At 53.1% G+C, this 23,713-nt stretch overlaps 1 protein-coding gene across 1 annotated transcript in view; it reads right to left on the bottom strand.

Annotated features, from left to right (window-relative positions):
• Positions 1 to 553: 553 nt before the first annotated feature.
• USH1C (USH1 protein network component harmonin) overlaps positions 554 to 23,713 on the bottom strand; it is a 46,475-nt gene continuing 23,315 nt past the window's right edge. Inside the window, exons 14-21 of the mRNA XM_054586270.1 lie at positions 22,824 to 22,897; positions 8,115 to 8,156; positions 7,542 to 7,595; positions 7,123 to 7,222; positions 4,399 to 4,505; positions 3,931 to 3,933; positions 2,974 to 3,029; positions 554 to 686 (exon numbers count right to left, since the gene is read on the bottom strand). Of these exons, the coding sequence (XP_054442245.1) occupies positions 674 to 686; positions 2,974 to 3,029; positions 3,931 to 3,933; positions 4,399 to 4,505; positions 7,123 to 7,222; positions 7,542 to 7,595; positions 8,115 to 8,156; positions 22,824 to 22,897 (449 nt within the window). The 3' untranslated portion in view covers positions 554 to 673. The remainder of the gene's footprint in view (positions 687 to 2,973; positions 3,030 to 3,930; positions 3,934 to 4,398; positions 4,506 to 7,122; positions 7,223 to 7,541; positions 7,596 to 8,114; positions 8,157 to 22,823; positions 22,898 to 23,713) is intronic.

Raw genomic sequence — 23,713 nt, 5'->3', positions numbered from 1 at the left:
CTCATCTTTCTGCTGAGAAGACACTTAGGCCCAGCTCAGCCTGGCTCCTGCTGCTCCAGCCTTGGCTCCAAGCCAGCCCCTGTCCAGTTGATCGTGTCCTTTGTGTCAGACCCAAATCTCAGCACTGGGTTCTGTTTCTCACTCTTGAATAGGAGCCAAAACCTTATGTTTTTTTTTTATTTGACAATCTTGAATCTACTGCCCAAATCCACACTCTCTATTATAAGCTGGGAAAGAAATGTTTATTTTATTGATGAGTTCAGAGTAAAGTTCATGGCAACAATCTTAGCAGGAATGGCAGCAGGAGTGAGAAGAGAGGGGTGGAGTAAGAGAGACCTAAGAGTCAGGTCCTATTAGATATCAAGGGAGGAGTCTCCCAGGGCAGGGAGAGACCAAATTCACAGGGCCAGAGAGAAGACACGAGAGTCTGGTCCCCGGGGACGCGTAGCAGAACGGCTGGCTGCCCTCTCCCTTAGAGGCATGGCCGGAGGTTCTCCTTATGCAACACTTATACAGGGCCAATGGGAGTCTGAAACCTCTGGGTGCCCACTGTGGGTTTCCAGGGTGCCTGCAGGCTGGCGTCTCTCAAGGCTGATTCCAGGCTTTGTGTCCAGAGGGACGGGTCCAGAGCTCACTGCCTTCAAGGGGTGAATTTGGTTTCTCCTTTTGGACTTCAGAAGAAGGTCCTGTGGGGAAGATGAAACAGACCAGGAGGGCGCAGGCCTTGTGGGTGCACACTCAGAGCAGGGAAGGGCCTGGCAACAGGGAGGACCCCACCCAGTGGTACGAGGGCCTGCCAACTTCTGGCTGCCCCCCGGGGTGCGGGGCCCCAGCAGCTACACACCAGCCATAGCCACAGCACACAGGAGGCCAGGGAGAAAGCAGAAGGGACACCTGGGATGAGATAGGAGGGGACCAGAAGGGGTTGGGGTTCCTCACAAAGAGCAAATAACAAGTGACAGAAAACATAGGGCCACTGAGGCCATTCCAGAAACCACAGCATAGCAGGCCAACTATCTTAGAAGCATGAGGCCCTTATGTTTTGAGAAACTTGTAACAGGAAAGTCAGTAAGTCCAAGTGTGGGTCTGTCCTAGATGCTGCCAGCCGTGGGCTTTAGGCCACACCAAACACCAGTTCACAGGCACTTGCCAGCTCTGTCCATGAGCACAGCCCTGTCACAGGGTGGGAAACACCCCAAAGCTGGGCTCCACAGTGTCCCACAGATAAGAATCCGGAGCCAAGGGAGAGAGAAGGCACAGTTTGGTCTGAGCAGGGCTCAGGCCACGACAGATCACAACAGGACATGAACAGCCCCAATTGGCCAACCCTGGTTCTTTGGACCAGCCTTAATTGCCTCTTAATTGCCCTGACTCTGTCCAAGCACAGGGTGCAGAGGAGCTCCCAGAAGATGCTGCTGCCAGGGAAGGGGAAATCCAGGCTGTGCTTGCCTTGGCCTCTCCCAGCCTGTCCTGCCTTGTTCAAAGCACTCTCTGAGCCCAGCAGGGAATGGTGCTCACTGCTCCATTCTGCTCATTAGGGTGCTGTGTGGGACCTTGGCAGGTCCCAAGGGCTGTGGTGAGTCAGGATGCCCAGGTCCCAAGCATGCTACAAAGTAGGCTCTGCTCAGCCCCTGTGAGTGGGAGGGCCTTTGAGTCCAACAGAGTCCCAGCAGCAGGCCCGGGTGGCACTTCGGGGACATGCACTCTTCCAGACACCAGTCCAAAGAACCCTGCCGACAGCATGGGCAGCAGATGGCCACTACACGCAGCATGAAAAGACGAGGCCCTGCAGCCCGCCTGCCTATTCACCGTAGGGGGCTGCCAGCTCCAGCTGCAGGAAGAACCCATGTCTAAGCACGGGAGCACGGTCTTCAAGGAGCTTTCGGACCGGCTGGGGGCTTTCGGCTGCAGAGGAGGGAAGAGAAGAGCTACATACGCAGGGCAGAGCAGGAAACACAAAACAGGGCTCAGTGATTCCCAGGCAGAGCTCCACCAGACCTCTCCCTTCACTTGGCTCCTGCCTAGGCCCTGGGTTCCAGAGTTAGTTGCTACAAGACCTTGATTTTTCCAAGACGTGCATGGAACTCAGCCTCTGCTGGGAAAGGGAAGCAAGCAGGTACGGTCACGCCTGGCAAGCAGAGGGGTAGGGAGGGGATGTGATAAGATGAGGATGGAGGTCGGAAACCACAGAGGCAGAGAGAGACAACGGTAGAGACAGAGAAAAACAGTAACAATGGATGCAAAGACCCAGAACAAGGGAGAGGGAGAAACAAAAGGGTGAGAAAGAAGAGGGAGGGCGATGAAGGGAAGAAGAGTGAAGGGGAAAGAGGGAGGCAGGTGGGAGAGAGATTGACAGGAAGGCTTGGGGAGAGGAAGGAGCAGAGAGAGAGAGACAGAGACAGAATGAGATAGAGACCACACAGACACAGAGACAGGAATGAAACAGAGAAACAGACATAAGGAATCTCAGGGAAAGACAGAGACTGGCTGAAGGCCATCCTACAAGTGGGGCCAAAGCCTGTGGTCCTGGCAGTTTAGAGATTCAGCAAGAAGGAATGCAGTTACCTATCCAGCAGACCTTGCAGAGAGTGAAAGACGGAAACCTTTACAAACTAGCTAATGATGGTGCAGGGGATGAAGATCTGAGTGAGGAATCAGAAGTCCTGATGCTTTGTACGAACTTCATTGTTTGTCTGAGGCCTTCACCTCTCTGGGCCTTAGGTTTCCATATGTAAAGAAGAATTTGGACAAGATAGTCTTGGAGGCAGCTCTGACAATGCTTCAGGACAGTGACTTAATTCTAGGCTTTCTCTAGCCTAGGTGCTTTCGAGGAGCGATTACTACTAGAAGCTGTGAGCCTGGACCATTCCTTCAGGCTGGATGGAGGCTGGGAGTGGGCTGGCAGAAGGTAGCTAAGACTCTGCAGGATGAGGAGACAGAGGAGGTATGGGCCAGGCTCCCAGGAACACTTACAGCTCATCATCGTACACCTTCAGGGGAGAGACGGCAATAACGAGGTCGATCCAGTCCTGCAGGGAGAAGGGTGTGACTCTGGGGCATGCACAGTATTGATGGCATGTCTGTCCCTGACACTCCATTCCTGTTCCTGGACACCAGAGCCCAGCATCAGCTGGCTGGGACCTTCTTCCCATGGGAAGGTAGACCCAGGTTGGGCTGGAGGACCCCCTGGTGGGATGGGCCTCACTGTGCAGTCCTAGGATCTGGGGAAGCTTCCAGCCTCTAAGCATCCAGAACTGCAGAGGCCAGGGCTGCCGGGTCCTTGAATGACACTAAGTTCCCAAATGCTGATCTGTGGACCAGGGTTAGGCATCGACCTCAGGATCACAGTGGGGATTTCTTAAAACTCTAGACTCATGGACTTGACTCTTGGAAATCTGGGGTAGGTCCTGGGAAACAGTGTTTTTAACAAGGTCCCTGGGTCATTCAGATGCACACAGCCAATTAGAAAATTTCAGGCCTGGCCTTCTGATCCTAGCATGTTTATCCTCTCAATGGATCCCTGTCATCCTAGGCTTGTCCATCACCGTCTATGCTTGGCTTGGGTATATCCGATAAAAGGCAGGTGAACTATCACTGGGCCTCTCTACCATGCAATAGCTTCTAATATTGACCTGAAATCTCTTCCCAGGACCTCCCTCCATCCAATCCAGCTCTGCTCTCAGGGACCACAAAGAACACTTCTGCTCCCTCTACCCTAATGCAGCCCTTCAGATAATCAAAGACAGTCATCATGTTACCCGTAAGTCTTCTCTTCTCCACATCCCTTCATGGGGGTCCCAGTCCCATCTGGTCAGCTTCCTCGGCTCTGAACTTAATACCTCAGGCTCGGCTGCCTGCATACAGTTGCACAGGTTGTGCATTGCACAACAGGAGCGGGCACCATTCCCACTGCATTCGGTAGGAGGGCACCCCCTCGGATTGTGCAGTGCACAGCCTGGGGGATCGTCTGTGGTGGCCCTGACCCAGGTGGGTGTCTAGCGAGCAGACGACAGACCACCAGCAGCCCCTCCTCCATTCTGGGACCTCTGCTTCTGTTAATGCTTTCTAACAGCCCCACGCACTCTCTTCATTCCTGGTCAGTGTGCACTTAGAGAAGACCTTAAGTTTTTTCTTGGGTGGGTTGCCACACCTGGTCATCTGGAGTCTGTATCTGTGTCACTTGCTTTTTGGATTCAAGATGAGGAACTGACATTTATTTTTCTGAATCCCACATTGTCAGACTGAGACCATGGCGGGTATGCGGGTGTCACCAGGAGTTGCCTGGACCCTGGAAACCAGCCTTGGGATGGGGCACCCCAACTGTAAGGCCTGGCTGCAGAGGCCACGTTATGAGGCAAATGGGCAAGGGAGGGAGGCAGGGAGGAGGTTCACTCTTACCCCCTGATTCCAGGCCTTTTGCAGGGCGGCCTCAGCCTCAGCCAGGGTGTAGTCTGTCACGATTTTGCCATTGATCGCCATGACCTCGTCTCCTTTCACAATACCGCCTGCAGGAAGATGAGGCTGATTGGCAGCTGGACTGTTATGTGACATGCGCCTGGCCCACTGGGTCACTGTTGAGCTGCAGAAGGAGCCTGACTCCTGGACTCTGAAAGCTCACATGGGCGCAGAGAGCATGAGGGGAAACAGGCCACCAGGTCACTCAAGGGGCACTCCCTTCCCATGCCACCCACACACCCTCACCCCACTCAGTAGGCTAGGGACAGAAGAGGTGACTCTTTTCTAGGGGCTCTGCTATTTCAGAGGGAAGCAGACCCGCATTCTTGGTGAGGTTACTAGAAACAGGAGCTCGTTCTGCGAGCCATCTTCTCTGGGCTCCAGCCCTGCTGGTCTGCTTCAGGCCCTTGAGCAGGCCGAGCTCTTTCCCGCCTCACGTACTGTTCCGCCTGAAGCACTTGTCCCTTCTCTCTCTCTTCTTGCTGCATCTGAGATGAAATGCCTCCTCCTCAAAGAGGTCTTCTCTGACCCCTGACTCACTCTAAAGTAGATCTCTCTTTTTATTCTCTCACAGTATCCTGGTCTTTTCCTGAATAGAATATTTCACAATTGGTAACAACTGTATATCGCTTGACTGATGGTCTGTTTCTTCCACAAACCAGTCAGCTCCATGAGGACAGGAATGATCTTTTTGGCTCAACATTCCCAGCACAAAATAGGAATTCAACAGATACTTCTTGAATTAATGAGTGCTGCTTGAAGGTGTTCCTGGATAAGATGACCTGTGATCTAATAAATCTGGGCAAAACTTAGTTAAAACAGTTATTTACTGCAGGACTTGCCAGACATTGAATATGCTAATATGTATGTGGCTCTCCAAGAAGTGGAGAGCTTGTGAATGGTTTCCTACATATCTTCAACTCGGAAACTATCCCCCTGCCTGCCCCCAGCCGCCACCGGTTCTGGTGTTCACAGAACACTCTCTGGCTTTGTTGAATTAGATCCACCAGAAGCAGCCTTGTGAACATGGAGGCCCATAGGAATGTGGCATGTGCTACTGAAGAGGGCAGCTTGAACACATGTGCTCCCGGGGAAACTTCTACCAGCTTCTTGTATGTCCAAAGCAGTATGGGACCAAAGTGTACACAGCAGTTCCCTGTGTACAGAGGGACTGGGGAGAGGAGACTTTTGCTTTTTCATTTCATACAAACCCAAGGTAGAGCCCCAGGGATGATAGGGCACAGGCTGGGCTGGGGCTTTGTAAGGCTGGGGAGGCCCAGGAAGAGTCAGCCATCCACCCTGGTCCTCTTTCTGCTAGACATGGCAGACAGGCAGGCTCCTTTGGCCGAGCATCAGCCACCTCTCAATCAGCACAGAAATGAGACAGAGGAGGAGGGTGTGGGCATGGCAGGCAGAGGTGGGCCGTGGCGGCTCCCTGGCTGAGCAGGCCCCCTCCTATGGCGGAAATGGAGGCTAAGAGGGTGGCAGCAGGGGGTCTGGTCACCAAGGCCATGGGTGGCAGACTGGACTTGCCTCAGCACCCCACAGAAGCCTGGCTGCCAGCGACCAGGTGACGCGCCCATCACGCCACTCCTGCCGCAGGCCCTCGCCCACCCTCCATTCTGCCACCTCGGCTTGGGGGAGAGCCTGACCTCAGCCCGGACTGCCCAGGAGGGTCTGATCGAAGGATTCTCTGCTCTGGCCCAGAAAGGCCAGGCACCCGGGCTCCTCCTTTGAGGACACCTATATGCCTCCACAAAAGACCTGAAAGGACTGAAAAACCTGCTGGAATTGGAAGAAAAAATCACTAATGCTGACGTTTCAGTTGCTGTCTCACAAGTGAGAGGGTTGATAGTTTGGGACACGGGTCTGGGGCTGGGTCCGCAGAGGCTTTGCTCATCAGCGTGAGGGTGTTTTGCGGATGAGGGGATAAAGGCAAAGCAAGAAGATCATGCCACAGGCAGACACAGGGTGTGAGGGGGCACCCTGCACCTCTGGGAGGGGGCAAGGCGGCAGAAGGCCCCGGCAGAGGTCACACTTGTGCTGGACACTAAAGCCACGTGACCAAGCTGCTTGGGCTCAAGTCCTGCCTCCACTGCTTGCTGGCTGTGGGTTCTCGAACAAGTACTCTAACCTTCCTGTGCCTGTTTCCTAAGCTGTAAAATGGGAGCAACAGTACCTACTTTCGGGCTGTTGAAAGGATTAAATAAGTTAATACACGCAAATGACTTAGACATGGGGTAATGTGCCAGATACTCAGAATAGCATCTGCCACATTGTTAGTGATTATCGGTATTAAAAGGATGGGTAAGGTTTTGATGGCTTGTCTCCTGCCCTCGTATGTGCTGTCCCCTCTTCCTGGAAAGCCCTTTACCACCTTCAGAGGGGGTAACATGGATTTATCTTTTCAGGGTCAGCTTGGGTATCACCCTTCTAGGGAGCCTTCCCAGGAGCCCCCTTTCCCTTGGTGGGTTAGGGGCCCCTCAGAGTTCCCACAGCTCCCCCACCCGCCGCCCCACCACCCCAGCCCTTTGTCAGTCCTTGGCAGGCCACACTGTCACTGTTTTCACCACCAGAAGGGGAGCCCCTGGGGGGCAGGGGGGCATCTGGTTTGGCTGTAAAACCATCACACCGTTCCCAAACCGGGACATGGCTGGTCCCACTCACCATGCCGCTCAGCGGCTCCCCCCTCGTAAACGGCTGAGACGACCACCTTGCCGATCGGGGAGTCCACGCCGCCTTCCAAGGCCAGGTCCAAGGATCCCTCCTGGTTAGAGGAAAACAGGCCTTAGGGAGCCAAGCAGACATCAGCCTGTGGGCGCCTGGGAACCGCTGAGCCTCTTGACAGGGCCACAAAGGACAGGAGAAGTCACAGGGCCAATGGCAGGGCCATAAGGGAGAAAGTGAGGACCTGGCCATAGGGTCTCCTCACAGGAAAGGGCATCCTTAGCGGGAGAGAAGGGAATAGTAGGGGTCTGGGAGGTCACCCAGGAGTCTCTTCAGGGTAGGAGAAGCAGGGGACCAAGGTAGGAGGGGACAGGAGCAGAGAAGGGTGGTGGTTACCCAACATCCAAGTGGCCAGATACCTTCTTAATGCGCAGGAGCCGGACATCCTTCCCTATGATCTGTTCTGGGGTGAACTAGGGGGAAAAGACAGGGGGGGCACTTTGAGTCGGGCTGAAGGGTGTGGGTGGGACAGGGTGGGAGGGGAAGCCAAGGCATCGGTGGGACATTGGGCCTCACCGAAGACATGGACAAAAAGACCATTCCCAACCCCTCCGCCATCAGGCTTCAACTGGGGGGCCCAGGCCCCATGGGGGACACAAGAGCACACACACAAATCCCAGACCCACACTTGCTGGGCATATTGTGAGACTGGTGAGAGTGCGCCTTGCCTACACACGGCACAGTGCCTGGCGCGTAGTTAGCGCTCAGGAAGTGCAACTTGTTATAAACCACATACATACACACACACGCACACTGGGATGCTGTTTGAAAGGAACCTTCACAAGAAGGAGCAGTGGGGGCTGCCTTGGGGTTCCTCTCATGCCCCAACCCATCCCCAGGACCCTGGGGCCCAGCATACACCACCATGGAACATATAAACCCCAACCCCTGTTCCTGGGGTTGCTCCCCCACAGAGGAGAGTTCTCTCTCACCATGGAGTAGGGGTCAAAGCTTTCTTCATATTTCCGGAAATCCTGGAAGCAAAGGAGAGAGTTAGGGCAACAAGACCAGAGGCCCCTGAGGGTGGCCAGGCATGGGGCAAAGGAAGACAATGGTGAGCAGGTCAGAGGTAGGGGAGAGAGCGAGGGGTCGGGTGTGGCTGGATGGGGGGTGCAGGGAGGAGGCTGGCAGTCCCAGCAGCCGAGCGCCCCCACCCAGGGAGAAGCAGGAAGCTACAGGAGGCGCTGGAAGAACCCTGGCTCTGGACCGTGCACTGTCCCAGCGGGGTGAGCATCTGTGGCCGGCAGGGGCACCGGCTGACACCTAGGTGGCCTAGGCAGCGCCAGCCTTGTTGAGTGTTTTATCGTCCCACAGCCACGGGTCCTTTAGGCCCCGTCGCAGTTCCTCCAGGTGTCCTGTGAGGCCAGGCCCAGGCTCTGGAGGGTGAAGCCCAGCTTTTGTCTGCCCAGGGCTCTCATCCCAAAGAAGGACAAACAATGCTCAAGAGACTGCTCTTCCTGAGGAATCAGCCACAAGATGGGGTCGGGGAAGGCGGGGGGAGGCAAAGGGAGCTCAGGCACCGAGAGGAAAAGAGGGAAGTCTGTGCTTGCCCATGTTCAATGCTGTTCATAATGTAAATCTTATCCAGAAGGCTAGAGGCCTTTCCAGAGCTTTAGCCAGGGAAGGAGAGAGGACATACAGCTCAGGGGACCCAGCTTGGTGGGGACTGTGGGGAAAATATCCCCAAGATGTAGAAACAAGGTGGTGAGAGGGAGACGGGGGAGAGCCAGAACACACCACGTTCCCAGGATTCACACAGGGAGCAGGAGCCCAGGGTCCGCAGGCTGAGGGGCCAGGCACACCAAGCTTGAGATCAGCAAAACCTCAGTTAGCCTCCACTGGAAGGTGGGAGCGAAGGAGTGGCCTTTCCAGACTGAGTGGAACCACCCCGAGTACACAGTTCCCTAGGCCATGACAAGCGTCCCCTGGGGCCTGCGGTCAGCACCATGGGGAGGCCACATGCAACAACCAAGCTCTGAGCACAAGGCGAAGGCCAAATATCAGCAGACGGATCCTTGGGCATTTGTCTGTCCTCCCTCCTCACTGGCCTTCATTGCCCCGGATCAACCCCCAAAAGCCAGAAAGTCTCAAGCCTGGTCCAGATCTGAGGCCACCCCCAGGTCAGTCTATGGGTGTCAGGGCAGCAGACAGAAAAGATGCAGCAAATCCATAGGCAAGAGAGGGTATTAGGCAGGATATGGAGTCAGTGCTCTTTCACTGAGTGCCCAGCATACCCCTGGCTGTTTCTGTTGCTAAACTCAGCAGTGCTGGCTATGGGCCTGAGAATCTTCCCCCTGAGAGTCTGCTCTCAGGAATGGGCCAGATGGCAAGTACTTGCGTCTTGTGTAAATTTAGATCAGACTTATAAGCCATGATGGCTGGTCAGCCCTTGAAGAGGGAGCCTAACCCCTCATCCAACAGATAGAGAAACTGAGGCCCAGACAAGTGACATTCATGCCCAAGGTCACTCAGTCAGTGGGCTGTGGAGCAAAGGTTGGAGTCCCAGTCTGCACCCTTGGACTTCTCACCTTCCCGCCTCTCTTCCTTTGAGACCTGTGTGTGCCCCAAACAAGGCCCTTGAATATCCATTTTATGATCACGGAGCTTTGAGAAGCAGAATGGCGTAGCATCTAGGAGCCTGACCTCCTGGGTTAGGATACGGGGTCTGACACCAGCTGTGGCCTCATAGGTAAGTTTCTTAATCTGTCTGTTTCTGTTTCTCATTTACAGAACAGGGATAATAATAGCACCTAACTCCTAAGTTGATACAAATTTGAATGAGTTAATAAAGTATTTAGAAACAGTGCTTCATGCTGCACACCTTCTGTTAGCCACCGCCTGTCGCTGCCCAGTCTTGGGCTGGGAGCGGCCTCCTTTGCCGACTCCCACATCCCACTGTACAGCTGACACCTCCCCTTAGCTCCTTGCCTGTAGTCACATTAGTCCGCGCTTGGGTGGTGGGTTATCAGTGAGGAGGTTGGCTGCAAGACCTCCCTCCATCTGGGGGTCTCTTTCTTGGGTGGTGAGGCAGCCAATCCAATGGTTAGTTCTGTGGGTGAAAGTCCCAGGAGGTAGGGACCTTAAGTGGCTGCCTGCCTGACACTGCTCGTGGACCAGCTAGGACTTCTGCGGCCTGGTGCACAGGAGCACCCTGAGCAGACAGAGGATCTGGGCCACCACTTCCTCCCTGATGCTGTTTCGGTGCCAGGTGGGGTTGTTTTGAAGCTGTGATGTGCCTTAAGGGGACAAGACAGGGGAAGGGGTAGGGAAAAACCTCAGGCACCCAGGGCTGGAACAAGGACCCATCTTGCCCTCTGTGGCCCTCTGAGGGTTCTCTCTGCCCTGTTCCTCTTTGGTCAAACAGCAGCCAAAGAGCTGAGTCCCCAGACTTCCTGCATGGGATCAACAAGCCCAGCGTCCCCACCTGATATGAGACTCTCCCCAACCCCCGGCTCTGGCCATGGGGACACAGCTCTGGCCTAAGGCTCTCGACAGATGGCCCTTGGGGCCACCCGAGAGCCAACCAGTACTCTCAGAGAGAGAAGTCAAAGTGAGGGGCACAGAGAGTGGCAGGGAGGACCACAGACACACAGTGGGTATCATTTTACTTGTCTGAACGCTGTCTGATAAACCACCATCCTCTTCAACATCTCCTGTGGCTGCCAGGAAAAAAAAAATTCCATGCTGGATGTTACAAATCGGTCTTGTCTGCCCCCTGGTGCCAGATCCTGGGCCTGCCAGCCTGGGGCTGCCCTGCCCACCTCCCTCCACAAGCAGACACAGCCTGGTTTCTGTTTCAGCCCACGCGACATCCCCAGACACAGCAGCTTCCCAGGTCTAGTCAAGCAGACCCCACCCCTTGTCATTAGCCAGAGAATGTGACACAGATGCACCAGCAGATTGTCACAGGAGCACGAACTTGGCTCTTTGAGGAGCTGACAAGACAGCTGAGCCTCCATATAAGTACCCGAGTGGCCCTGCCCTGACATTTGGATAGGGTGTCCTTGAAAGGAGAGTTAGAATTCTGGCCTGACTCTCCCTACCATGGGTGGGAGGCGAGTCTGGCTGGTGCCCCTGGAGTGGGGTGCACCTGAGTCCCGGCTCGCTCGGCTGCAGGTGACTGAGGGGGGGCCAGACCTCCCTTCTGTCCCAGGACCACGCCTCACACTCCCAGTCCCAGTGAGGCGTGAGGCTGAAATGGAGAGAGGCAGTGGGTCTCCTTTGGCCAGTTCCCCATCTGAGGGTGGCCTGTGCCACGCCCTGCCATGGCGGGCCTTCGGGACAGAGGCTAGGGCAACTAGAATCACTGTAAGTTTTGTCAAGAAGACAACATAAGTAAGAGCTTGAGCTTGGAGTCTGAATGACTCTGGAGTAAGTAGTAAGTCCTGGCTTTTCCTTGGGCCATCAATTTAGCCTCTCTAAGTTTTGGGTTCCTCAAGTGTGAAACATGGATAATGCCAGGTACCATCTACTAGATTGCTGTGAGGAGTAAATGAGATCTTGCAGAGCCTGACAGATGGTAGGCTCATAATAAGTCTGTAAGGAACAGGAATGTTGCTGGTCATGTCCACAACCACTTACACCCATGTGAATTCATTCATCTCGTGGCCAATGAGAAGGTCAGGAGATGGCGCCTGAGGTGAGTTTGTATCCTACCTCACTCTCCCTCCAGCAGAACTCAGGGGAGACAGCCCTGGTCTGCTCCCCTGGAGATGCCCTGGCAGGGACCTGGGAGGCTTACCAGCACCTCGGATTTGACGGTTGGCCTGTAGATGAAGTTGGGCTCCTGTTGGACCATGACAGGCTTGGAGATGGTGGACACGCCAGGGCCTCGTGGAGGCTGTGGGCTTGGGCAAAATGTCTAGAGGGGTTAGTTTAAGAGAGGTCCACGTGAGGTCATGGCGGGTGGCCCAGGCCCACCATGGCACTCTGACCCACGTGCAAAGTCACACCATGCACATGCTGAGCCAGCCTGGTCCATTCACCCTGCCAGAGGTCCTAGGGGCATGATCTACAGCAGATGGGCAAGAAATCCACTGGCCACAGTGTGCCCTGAAGTCAAAGAAACTACGTGGCTCTAAGGAATCAGGACTTGAGCCAGAGTCTGTTTATGGGGTCACCAGCAGCCACTGTCACTCAGAGGATAGCATTTCAAGGCTTTCTCTCAGTGGCCGTGGATGCCATTCAGTCTCTTCTCTCCCTAAGGATCCTCTCTTCTGGCTATAGTTCCAGCCCCCAGACTCACAGGAAGCATCTGCTGCTCCTAGTGGGGGCGGGCACAGACTCTATGGAGGCTGGGGGTGAGGACCAGGAAGAGAGGCATCCTTGGGAGCTGATGCACCCTGTCTGCTTTGCTCTAACCCACTTGATCATCTTGGGCAAGATAAATTAAACTGGGTCACAACCCTGCCCTGAACTCTTGATGGGTCCCTGACTGCTGAGCTCCTCGACTTGACCCCAAGGTCCTTCATGGGCTTCTCTACCTCTGTTTACACTCATTCCTTACCCCTCACCTTCCTCGCACTGCCTAACTTTAGCCTCCAAATGCCAGAATTTCTTGCCTCAAGGCTTTTGCACATGCTCTTTCTGCCTGCTTTACCTGCCCAGGTGTTAGCTTGGGTATCACTGACTTCAGGAAACATTCTTTTAGCTTTTCCTCTCTGCCCCCACTGCTCATCACAGCATTTGTGTTCCACCTGTCTCCCTCTGGCAGTGTGGTGGTTTCCTGCTTACTTGTCTCTCTTCCTACCAGACTGTCTCGGGCAGGGACTGGGATACCTAGTTCGCGGTGGTGCTCCAGTGTTCAGCATCATGCCTGGCATATAGTAGTTGCTCACTAAACATGTTGCATGAATAAATGGGTGACGACAGTATGGTGGGCCCATGGGACAGTGCCTGGCGGTAAGTAGATATGACCCTGAGAAAATTCCCTTGACAGGTGGTGATGAGGCAGGTGCACAGACTGACACAGGAGTTTTTTCCCAATGCCTGAGGCCTGCTGGCGGCTGGGCTGACAGTGCAGATGTGTGATCAGCCGCACTTCCTGATGCAGCACCGCTGACAGCTCTCCTGGAACATGCAGGGAGGAGCCTGGGCAGGGCCCCGGGGCAAGGGCCCAAGTGCGAACTAACAAAATAGCGCCCCCTGGCCTTCGAGTCAGGGACAACCCTGGCTTTGATGTTGCTTCAGGCACTAATGGGCCAGTTTTTCAGAGGTTCCTTCTGTAGGAGGGCTTTTAGTCTTCTCTGTGCTCTGATCGAGAACAAACAGTGGGAACTTCGTGATTTTTGGATCATTCTGAGGAAGCTGCATCCTGTTTCGAATCTTGACCCTGACTCAAAAGTTGGCAGAGGTTACCTCCAATCTCAGTTTGCAGCTTCACCAAAATTTTCTCATACCCTGATTTGTTGCTGATCACAGTTAATGTCAACTGAGCACCTACGATGTGCCTGACACACTCCTAAGTTTTAACTTAGAGTAAGTTCATGTGTTAATTCATTTGATCCTCATAATATGTGGGTGCCACTGGCATCCCCATTTTATGACTGAGGATATCCAGGCTCAGACTGATGAAGTAACACACGTTCAACGTCACTCAGCTCATGGCCAAACCAGGATTCAAATCCAGGCAGTTCCTCTTTGCCATCTTTATGTTTCCTGTCCCTGCAATGGCCTTCTTCCCATCATCCTCCATGTATTGCCACCGCTCAAGGCTCAGCTCTAAATACCTTTTACTCAGAGGTGCCCGCAACCTCCTGTTAGAAGGAGCCTCTCCCACAACAACACCTGACCTGTGCTGACTTGATGGCCGAATCCTGCCTGGTCAGCAGCTCATCGTTCAGATGGCAAAGTCCCGGAGAGCACAGGTGGGCCAGTCTCTCCTGCGTCTTTTTCAGTGCTGCCCCCTCCCCGCTTCACAAAGAGAGGCACAAGGCAGGGGCTCGATCAATGATTCCTGAATCAAATTTCCTGAAGCAAAGCTGCTGCCCATCGTGGTGGGAACCACTCTGAATAAGGACGTGGCCCTCCGTGCCAGGTTAATTCAGCCCCTGCAAATCTGGTCCTGGCTGAGCTCTGGGGGAGACATCCCTGGAACAGACAGACTCTATCTGTCAGAGCTGCAGGGCTCAGGGCTCCCCCAGAGGTTCAGAGAGGCCTCCCTGAGAGTCCCCTGCTGAGAGCTGCAGCCCTCTCTGCACCTGATACTTTTTCACTCCCACCCTCCTTTCCCCAATATCTCCTGGATGCTCAGAGATGCTTCTTCTGCTCTCCATGCAGGAACTCAGGCCCATGCAGGGAGGGTTCATAAAAGCCACTAATCAGGTGGTGCTGCCTACCCTCCGCCACAACTCCCACACCCAGCTGATGCAAGCTACGGGAGCTCTGACTCGAGCCTGGCCCCACGGCTGCTGGAACAGAGGGATAGTCTGTTTTTCCTTCCCTGGGGTCCAAGCTCCGTGTCTTCCTTGAGGATTATCTCTTTCGATATAATCTTTGGATTATGAACAATGAATAAGAAATAGGTCTTTTTGAAAAAGATGACTGTTCAGTCTCCTGGCATCCAAGAAAAAGCTTCCTAGTCTTTTAGGAGTAAATGTGGAGATTTCCAGGAATTCTCCATCTTTATCTTTTCTCTGGCTGGAAGATGGCCAGGCACTTCTGGGTATTACACTTCAAGCCAACGTAGTTTGCTGGCGCCATAGAGAACAGCACATGCTGCATCAGACGGTGTTATTATTTCATTTACAGATATTGAAATTGCTCCCCTGCACTTCCTTTTCCTCTGTTAAACTGGGGATTCACTTTCCACACTCAAGGCCTTCAAGGCTAATATCAAGAAATGACTAGCTGTGACAGAGCTCTGGCTATTCAACACAGTCTTGCAAGTTCTGCCTCGAATGTACCAGCCCATGCTAGCCAACAGGAAGAGAGGGCAATGAACCACGTGCCCTTCCCAGTACCACAGGTGATTCACCATACAACACAGCACTTCAAAGTCAGCAGAAGCCACACACGTGCAGGATGTCCACAACATGCAGGTTAGGGAGCTCATTCCCAGAAAATGGGGCGGCTGATGTTTCTTCCCGTCTCTGCTCACAGGAGCAGTGGAGGACAGGGGAAACAGCAGCCTTGCCCACTCACTCTTCCTGCTTCCCAGCGCAGCATGCAGCACAGGGGGAGTACCTTCGGGGTAGGTGGGAAGCTCCGTTCAGGGACAGGGGAGTTGGCGGGTTTCCCACTGTGGTTCTTTGCCTCCCAGTCCTCTGTAGGACTGCCTGCATCCCCCGCGCGGAAGGGGCGGTTGCCCAGTGCCTCTTCCAGGGCAGAGGGCAGTGGGCGGGTAGGAGTGAGGTCTTGGGTGGGAACAGACGGTGGGGGAGGGATGGGAATGGGGGGTGGGGTGTGTTGCACCCAGGGTGAGGTTGAGGCACTCACGTGGCCTGATGACTGAAGGATGGGGGGTGCGGGGACCTTGGCGGGAGGGTTGGAGGGTGGAGGGTGGGGCATCACGGGCAAAGCCGAGGCAGTCTTGGGGGGATAGTAGAACATGTCCAAAGGGATGTCATCAAGGTCAGTGGTATGGAGGTGCAGCCCGCCTGCGAAGCGTCTCAGGGGTGGGGCCAGGGGTGACATAGAAGGCGGGGGCCCCGTGGTCATCTGGGGGGTTGCAAAGAAGATCTGTAATCGTCCGACTAGTGCTCTGCTTCACAATCCGCTGAGTATAAGGTTCTTCTAATCTATTTCTCTTCCTGCCGGAGACCCACAACCCTCGAACCAGAGCCATGGGGGCGTCACTTCTCTGCCAGCTGAGCTCATACCAGGTGGCTGGTAGGGAGTGCCCGAATGCAAGCAGGTCCCAAACTGTGTCATATGTGGGTGATGAGGTGACCACATAATTTATCATCTGAACTGGAACATACTTGACAGTGAACATGGCACTTTTAGCAATTTTGCCAGGACAAGGGCTCTAACTGGGACCATCTCAGATAAGCTGGGACTTAGTGGTCACTCTGGAGATAAGCCCAGAAAAACAGATATGTTCCCGCTCCTCAAGAGAGGAAGGGGCAGTGAGCTGGTAGGGGTGGCCCTGGAGCTGGTGCTGCTGTCCCATGGCAGGTCATTCTATGTATAGAAAGAAGGGTTCAGTTACCTCTGAAATCTCATTATCAGCAGAGGAAATCTGCTCAAGGCGCGTCTGACAGAGCCTTTCCACCCAATACTGAATCTTTTCCGATTCCTCAAGGTCTTCCCGCTCTGTCTCGGACACCTGGGACCCAAGGTCACCGCCAAAAGGGGAGGACAAAGGGCACACGTGAGTCACATATGGGCAGCACACTTGAACCAGTAGCACGAAAGCATTTCTTAAAAAACCCAGAGTACTGTTGGGTGCGTCAGCTGTCTAGAAAAAAGACAAGCTTCTTTCACTTGGGCCCAGAAGCTGGGGAACAGGTTAGGGGGAGGGTGTTGAGGTGTTGAGTCAACTAAAGCCACTTGTAGACAAAATCAGAAGAGTTCATGTATTGCATGGGATTATCTGCCCCGCCGGGTCCCCACAAACCCTGAAGCTCTTAGGATTCTCCAACAATAGTCCTTTTGTAGGCTCCTAGCACATCTGAAAGAGTCGAACTTTACTTTCTGCCACCCCTCCCCCAGTCCAGGCTGCCTTATCCTCAGAAATACAAGTTCACTTTTTAAATTTTGTAGCTAATTTGTTCCTAATGCCACACATAATGCACTTCACATTTTCCAGGACTTCTCTGGTTTGGTAATGTAATCAGTTTGGCAATCTGTTTCCTGGACGCAGTGAAGAGAAGCAGAACCAATAATCACTGGAACAGCCAGGGAGCTAAGGTCACCGGACTCACCTAAGAAATAGGAATCACTCATGCTGGAAGACTGCTTTTGGCGTGTCTTGAAGGGAACGGCTTTAGGTATGTTCCCAGATTAAAGAGGTGTAGCCTCAGACACACCCTATGCTGATAGGATCATCTCAGACTCAGCCTGAGACACTCTGCCTGTACAATGGGGCTAGCCTTAGACCCTTACCCTCAGACCCAAGGCACTTTGGGGATACCTGGTCTTGAACTTAGAACCTGGGTAGGGGACCAAACTGATTCAGATCTAATGACAGATGGGTGGAAGTTTAGCTTCAGATCTATACTGAGGCAGAGGGATGGGCCTCAGACTCACAGCCACACCTCAGGTGGAGAGGCCCAGTCTTGGGCCCCTGACCTGATACAGGCTGGGTGGAGGGCACAGGCTTAAACCTCTGGCCAGGTGTGGAGGCCTCACCTAAGTCCTACCTGAGCAAGGAGGCCAGACACCATCTGAAACATACATCTAAGTCAGGATCTAGTCTCAGATGACCTCAGGTAGCGGGGATAATCTCACTCTTCAGGCTACGAGCGGGGGCAGGGCTCACTCCACCTTTGGACTCCATCCGGGGGAGACAACTGCAGCCGGTTCCGGGCAGCATGACAGGGAACAGCCAAACCGCATCGCGGGGGGCTCCCCTGGCCTGTGAGCAGGACACGTACCTCCTGGGCCAGCCGGTTGATCTTCAGTTGCTTTTCCTTTTCCAGCATTTCCTCTTTCTCTTTGTAAAGCTTTTGCTCAAATTCCAGTTCCTTCTTATTCTTTCTCAACTCCTGCAGGCTGTCGTCATACTTGGCTTTCTTGTCCTTTCCTTTCTGAGCAGATGTGGCATTTTTTACACAAGGGTTATAAGGGAGGGTTGACACCGGCACAGCACCACAAACAGCGCATGCAGTCCTCAGACAGCACCAGGCAACCACCCCGGAGGAGCCCCTCCTCAGCTCTGGCCCTGGGCATCAGACTTCAGGTTTAGGACCAGCAAGCCACTGTTACCCAAAGCAGAGTAGGAGACACATTCCCTTTGCCAGTCAGAAGAATGGGCTTCTGGTTCACTAATGAGCTGTGTGACCTTGGCTAAGTGTTTCAACCTCTCTGGGCCTGATTCGCCTCATCTCCAAAATGGAAGAGATACCTGTCCCATAAGCTTGCCATCCAGAGCCAATGAAATAATATTTAAAAAAGAGCTTTATAAACACTAAAGTACTGTATAAATAAAAGGCTTTGTATTTATTTCCTAGTATCTAAGCACATGCTTTCTCCATTACTTGGAGAGAAAAATTTCTCATGTTTGGACACAACAGATGCATCCTGGGAGATTCTGTAGAAAATCAGGGAGAGCTGGTAAGCTTCGCTTGTAGAAATCCTCTGTCCTGAGCTGGAGGAGGCGAGAGCCAGCCTTGACCCGGGAGCCCAGAGCCAAGTATATCAGATTTTGCCCTGATGCTTAAGCTCCAGATCCTTTAATCCTGAGAAGTCCACCATTCTCTCTGAACTGGGCCCCCGAAATGAGGATTAGTCAGAAACTGCAGGCCTGGCAGTTGGGGGACAGAGAATGGCCGACCTGTTTTTCACTTGCTGTCAGGGTTCAGGAGGACTTGGGGAGGGAGGTGCAGGGCAAAAGGACTTCTTACTTTTCCGGTTGGAATTGGGCCCACAAAGCCTGCTTTCCTGGCTGCTTCTCCCAAGGAGTTGCGGAGAAGCCAACGAGTAAGGAAGGAAGAGAGCTAACATTTAGGGACTGCCTAGGTGTCAAGGAAATGACATTGATTGTCTCACACACAGGTATTACCCTGCTCTTTGGATGAAGGAGATGAGCTCAGAGAGGGAAAATCTCCATCCAAATCAAACATCTAATAAGTAGTGGTGTCAGAATTTGAACCTGAATCTTTCAGGTACCACAAATTTTCTACTGTGCCCAGAGGAGCTGGGGGGTAATGGGAGCACGGCGGGAGGGAGTGTCAGCTCCGGGAGAGGGGGCCGCAGAGAGCCAGCATTCTGGGGAATGTCTGCAGGAAGGAGGAAGCCCGCCTGTGAGCTCACCCCCACCCCCAACAAGCCTTCTTGGGGCCTGCTCTCAGAATTCCTGAATCACCCCAGCATCAAAGGCCAGGAGTGAAGAACTGAGTTTACCGGCAATAGACACAACTTTGTCCACAGCTGAAAGGACTCGGGGGGGTCATTATAGACCTATATAGATCGACATAAGTCATTCTACTTCCTAAAGACAACCCCCACCTCCATGTGCACATAATGTGCTTTGGAGATGACTCCCACGCCCTGCCATCTGAGGGGTGGGACCCACCCCCAGAGCAGTCTGATTCACTTGAGAAAACGGTTCTCTTTGCTTCAGAGTCATGCTTCTTTCCCTGTCTGCCCTATTGTCTAGACTCTGGGCTCAGTTGATAGATGAATCCCTGCTATCACATTATAGATTTAGACAGCAATTCCCCAAGAGGGGCCAGAAACATTCTTTGTGATGGCAGCTTGCTAGGATAAGGGAACGGTCTCCCACAGGGACTGCTGTGACAGGAATGGCCACTCTGTTGATTTAAAAAACCCCACCAGTGCTCAAAATTTGAGCCAGGGCTCCTGGGTGGGGCAGGCACATGTGACAGTTTCTGTCTCACCTCCAAGAAAGCAGCGGGGGCTTACTGACCCAGAAGGACAAACTGCCCCATAGCACTGTCTACTGATCTCACAACGGTCCATTCTATGCAGGTACTTAGTTGCATGTGAATCTGCCTCCCTGCCAGACGGTGGCCTCCTGCAAATAGGGCTGGTCTGTGTGACTTACTTATGTAGTCCTTGGTGACAGGGTTAGTCAGAACCATAAATCCTCAGGTCCTGGCATAGACATCATAGGACCACAGGCCTGGGGTCTTTGAGCCCCAAAGGGGTTACTGCCAGGTTAAGAATCAAAGAAACTGAGTCTTCAGGTTTTCAAATAACAGAAATTTTCTTCATTGATGGTCATGTCTATAGACAGTCCCTTGTATCACCTGGGCACTGGGTGTTCCAGCGCCCAGTATACACAGCGTCTCGTGTGGTTCCAGAAAAAATGGCGATGGGTTTTCAGAGCCAGCACAAGGAACATGATTCTGTTGTCCTTTTAGCTGTCAGTTAAATTCACGGCAACTATTCCTTTCAGTCTGGACTAGGAGAGGCAGATGGGGCAGATGTGTTCTTGCTGCTACCTAGAAGCAACTTCCCTCTCTTTTGGAAATGAAATGAAGACTGAAATGCCAGCTATTTCTGGAATGACTGAATTAACAAATAGGGGGACCAGGTCGACGTCTTTACCAACAGCACTTTTCAAGCGACATGATCTCTGATAGGAACTGCATGTGTTGAAGAGACGTACATACACACCTCTTTTACCCTTACTTTGTTATCAGTGTCTGGGAAGGAGTTAACCTACCCATCTTCTTTAATAGTTTTTTGAGTAAAATCCTCTGTGTGTGTGTGTGTGTGTGTGTGTAGTTAAATTCTAGTTGAGATAGTATATAGGGAAAAATTAGAAATCTAACCCAATTAGGCATCCTAAGCCAGAGTCAGCCTGTAAAATGAAAGGGACAGTTTTGTGAGACCAAGTCCTTTCTGAGACCCTGGTGGTGTGGAAAGTAATCCCCTGAGGGGCTCTGCCCTGGTGGATTCAGTGTCATGCAAATCACGATCTGTGCCCCTGGGTGAAGTAACATTTACCTCTGTCAGGAATGATAAATAGCGCTGCCTATCATCTTTACAGTCCTGTGTGGGAGGGAGGGTCAGGTGCTTCTAGCACAGCAGAGATTCCCATTGCACAGGCAGAGAGAAGTTACTTATCATCAAGGTAACTCTGCTGTCAGCGCTTTGGCTCTGCAAGCCAGACACCCCACCAAAAAGAGCCGGTGGAGAGATAACGCCTAAATTGCTTCACCCAGATTTATGTTGATGTCTTAATTCCAAATACCAAGTCATCTACAATGTCCAGTCTATAGATATTAACAGTGGCATTTTCATAATCAAATGCCAAAGTGATTTAGAAAGAAAAAGGATGAGAAAGATTTATGGGGCCTGGAGATACAATAATAAGATTTAGAGAGAAAAATCCAAGGCCCCAGAGACCAGAAAATTGCATTATCCTGGGCACGTGCAGAGATATTTCCAGGGAGGGTTATGATTGGTGTGGCTCTTTGTCTCAACCCGAGGCGGCTGGTCGGTGTCTGGCACAACTGGTCTCATAACCTGCATTGGGTACATCACCCTGACATTTCACTCTGTCTAACCTTGGCTTCTGGTCTTAGCCCCTGGTTCTACTTGATAGAGAAATGAAGCAGCAGCTTCCTGTCCCGCCCCTGCCCCTGTGCCCCGTGCCCACTGGGGCTGGAGCTGACCCAGGTGGTGCCTGATGGTGCTGGGGCAGGTTTCACCCTGTGAACACTTCTCCCTGCCACGATGCCTCTGTGGCAGTGCCCTGCCATTTGATGTCAGCCTGACAGAGAGGCACAGACACGGTTAGCCCTCAAGTGAACAGGCCGGATCACACTGTTGAGAGTTGACAGGAAAAGAAAAAAATGTTTGGAAAAAGCCAAAACCCACAGCAAACTCAGCGGCAAACAGCACAGCACCCAGCCCTGTCCTACCTTCCGGATGGTTGGGAATTTGCCATCGTAACGATAAAACCACCCAAAGGCTGTAACAACACAGAGAACACAGCGGTGAGACACAGTTAGCTCAGCCAGCGTGTCTAGCGAGGGCAGACGCCAGAAGCTGGGTTCTCAAGGAACGCGTGGCTTTGTGAGACGAAGAGCAGCACAGCGGATCCAACAACAAAACTGTACCCTCTGACTCCGCACTTACCTGGCCCCGCCTGGGTAAAGCAGGCCCAAGACCACCTGAGAAAGGCCCTGATTGCCAGGCCCTGCACCCCTGGCTTTAGAAGTCAGTGCCAGAAAAGTCAAAGAGAAAGCCCCTGGTGGGAGGAGGATGAGCTTTTCCAAACTATAGCCACAGCCTGCAAAACACAAAGCCCCGTTGAGAGAGAACAAGGCTTTTCCTGACCGATGTCTGGTCCTCCATCCAAGAAATGGTTCGAGACAAAAGGGGGCCTGGGTCTCTGCCTAGAGTTGCTGTCAGACAGAACAAAACAGTCTTGTCTCACAGTCGAGGCCATATCCTCCATTTTCAATGTGGAAAGAGAAAGCGACGACTGGGGTCAGCTGTGGGAAGGACGGCGCGGGCAGCGGTGGAGAAAAGCAGATCCCCAAACAGGCCAGATCACCAGGGCGCCAGCCCCCTGCCTCCCTCAGGCAACAGCATGACAGGGAAATACCTCAAACCTGAAGCTCCCTGGGCCAACGGGAAGGCTTAAATGATTACCCGCTCTTGACCAGCCTGGGTCCTAGAACAGAATCTTGAGAGCCCCTTGCTGGACCAAGGACTACCCCCTAGTTTCTGGATCTTGAGGAGATCTTCGGGAGTCCTGGGGAGAGGCCAGAGAAAGAACTTGGCCTTAGGCAGTACTTAAAATTTGAGCCCACGGTTTAGTTGTACTGAGGTGCACCAGCTGACATTTCAGCCTGGCCATGAGTCCTGTTCTCAAGGTTTTGTGTGCAGTGCTCGGACCAAGCCAGGGTTGGGAAGAGCTTCGCAGACTCCAGTGGTCCCCACCACGTGCTGGTCCCTGGAGCTGGGTGTCTGCAAGGCTGGCGGGGGCGGGGGTACGGGGAGAGGAAGGCAGGGCAAGCAGAGCAGCAAGGCCAGGGAGCAAAGCGGGGGCCGCAAACCTGCTCTCCCTGCTTCTCCGTGCCTCCGTCCGGGTCGTTGGCAGGCTCAAGCTTGGACTCCACTCCCTGATCATCTACCCGGGAAAACAGGAGGATGCTGGTGAATCAAGAGGGATTCAGGAGACCTAGAGGCCAGAGGTGCTTCCCAGGAGCCTGGGGACTTGCGACCAGTGTCCTGTATGGGAGCTGTGAGGTCAGGGGCAGGAACAGGGCTCAGGATCCCAGTGCAAGGTTTTCGTGCTCTGGGATGGTGCACAGAGTGCTTTCAACTTCAATAGCTTTAGTTTTTCTATCCGTCAAATGGCCTAATAACAGGGGCCGCTGATCTGAGAGCAAAGCGGGAAGCATTTTGCAGGGCATTTGGCTGACACTTGGGAGATGAGGCACAGATGCCGGGGGTATCTGCGTTTATCATACATGTTTGGTGCAGGGCTTACAATGGGAGAACAGATCCTCCCATCTTCTTACCACCTTTGGAGCTCTGGGTCTCTGGGGGATGTTGGAGCTGAGTGGGTGGAGTAGGGGTGCTGAGGAGGTGAGGAAAGTCACACGTGGTCAGAAAGACATGAATTTTGACATAATGTGGAGACCAGCACCTTATGTCCCAGCGGTTTCCAACCCGGACTCCAGTCTCTTGAGGCTGGTGGAAGGTAGTGTGTAAGTCTGCCGTGAGCTGTTTATTAATATTTCAAAATATTAACTAGATGAACTTTCCCAATAACCTATGGAAAGGCTAACGTGAAGAGCTTTTGCTTTTGGTTTGGTTTATGGTTACTCAACAGTGGAACACTGATGCTTCCTTGCTAACAAGAATGGACCCCCTAATCAAACAATGGGGGCACAAATGATTACTTAATAGTTTGGTAGGAAAAAAACTCAATTTTCAAACC

Source organism: Pteronotus mesoamericanus, unplaced genomic scaffold, assembly GCF_021234165.1.
Source record: "Pteronotus mesoamericanus isolate MK-2021 breed Mesoamerican mustached bat unplaced genomic scaffold, CSHL_Meso_final contig_90, whole genome shotgun sequence".
Classification (NCBI taxonomy): domain Eukaryota; kingdom Metazoa; phylum Chordata; class Mammalia; order Chiroptera; family Mormoopidae; genus Pteronotus; species Pteronotus mesoamericanus.
Note: the sequence above shows the minus strand (reverse complement) of the source record. Positions and strands in the feature narration are given on the sequence as shown.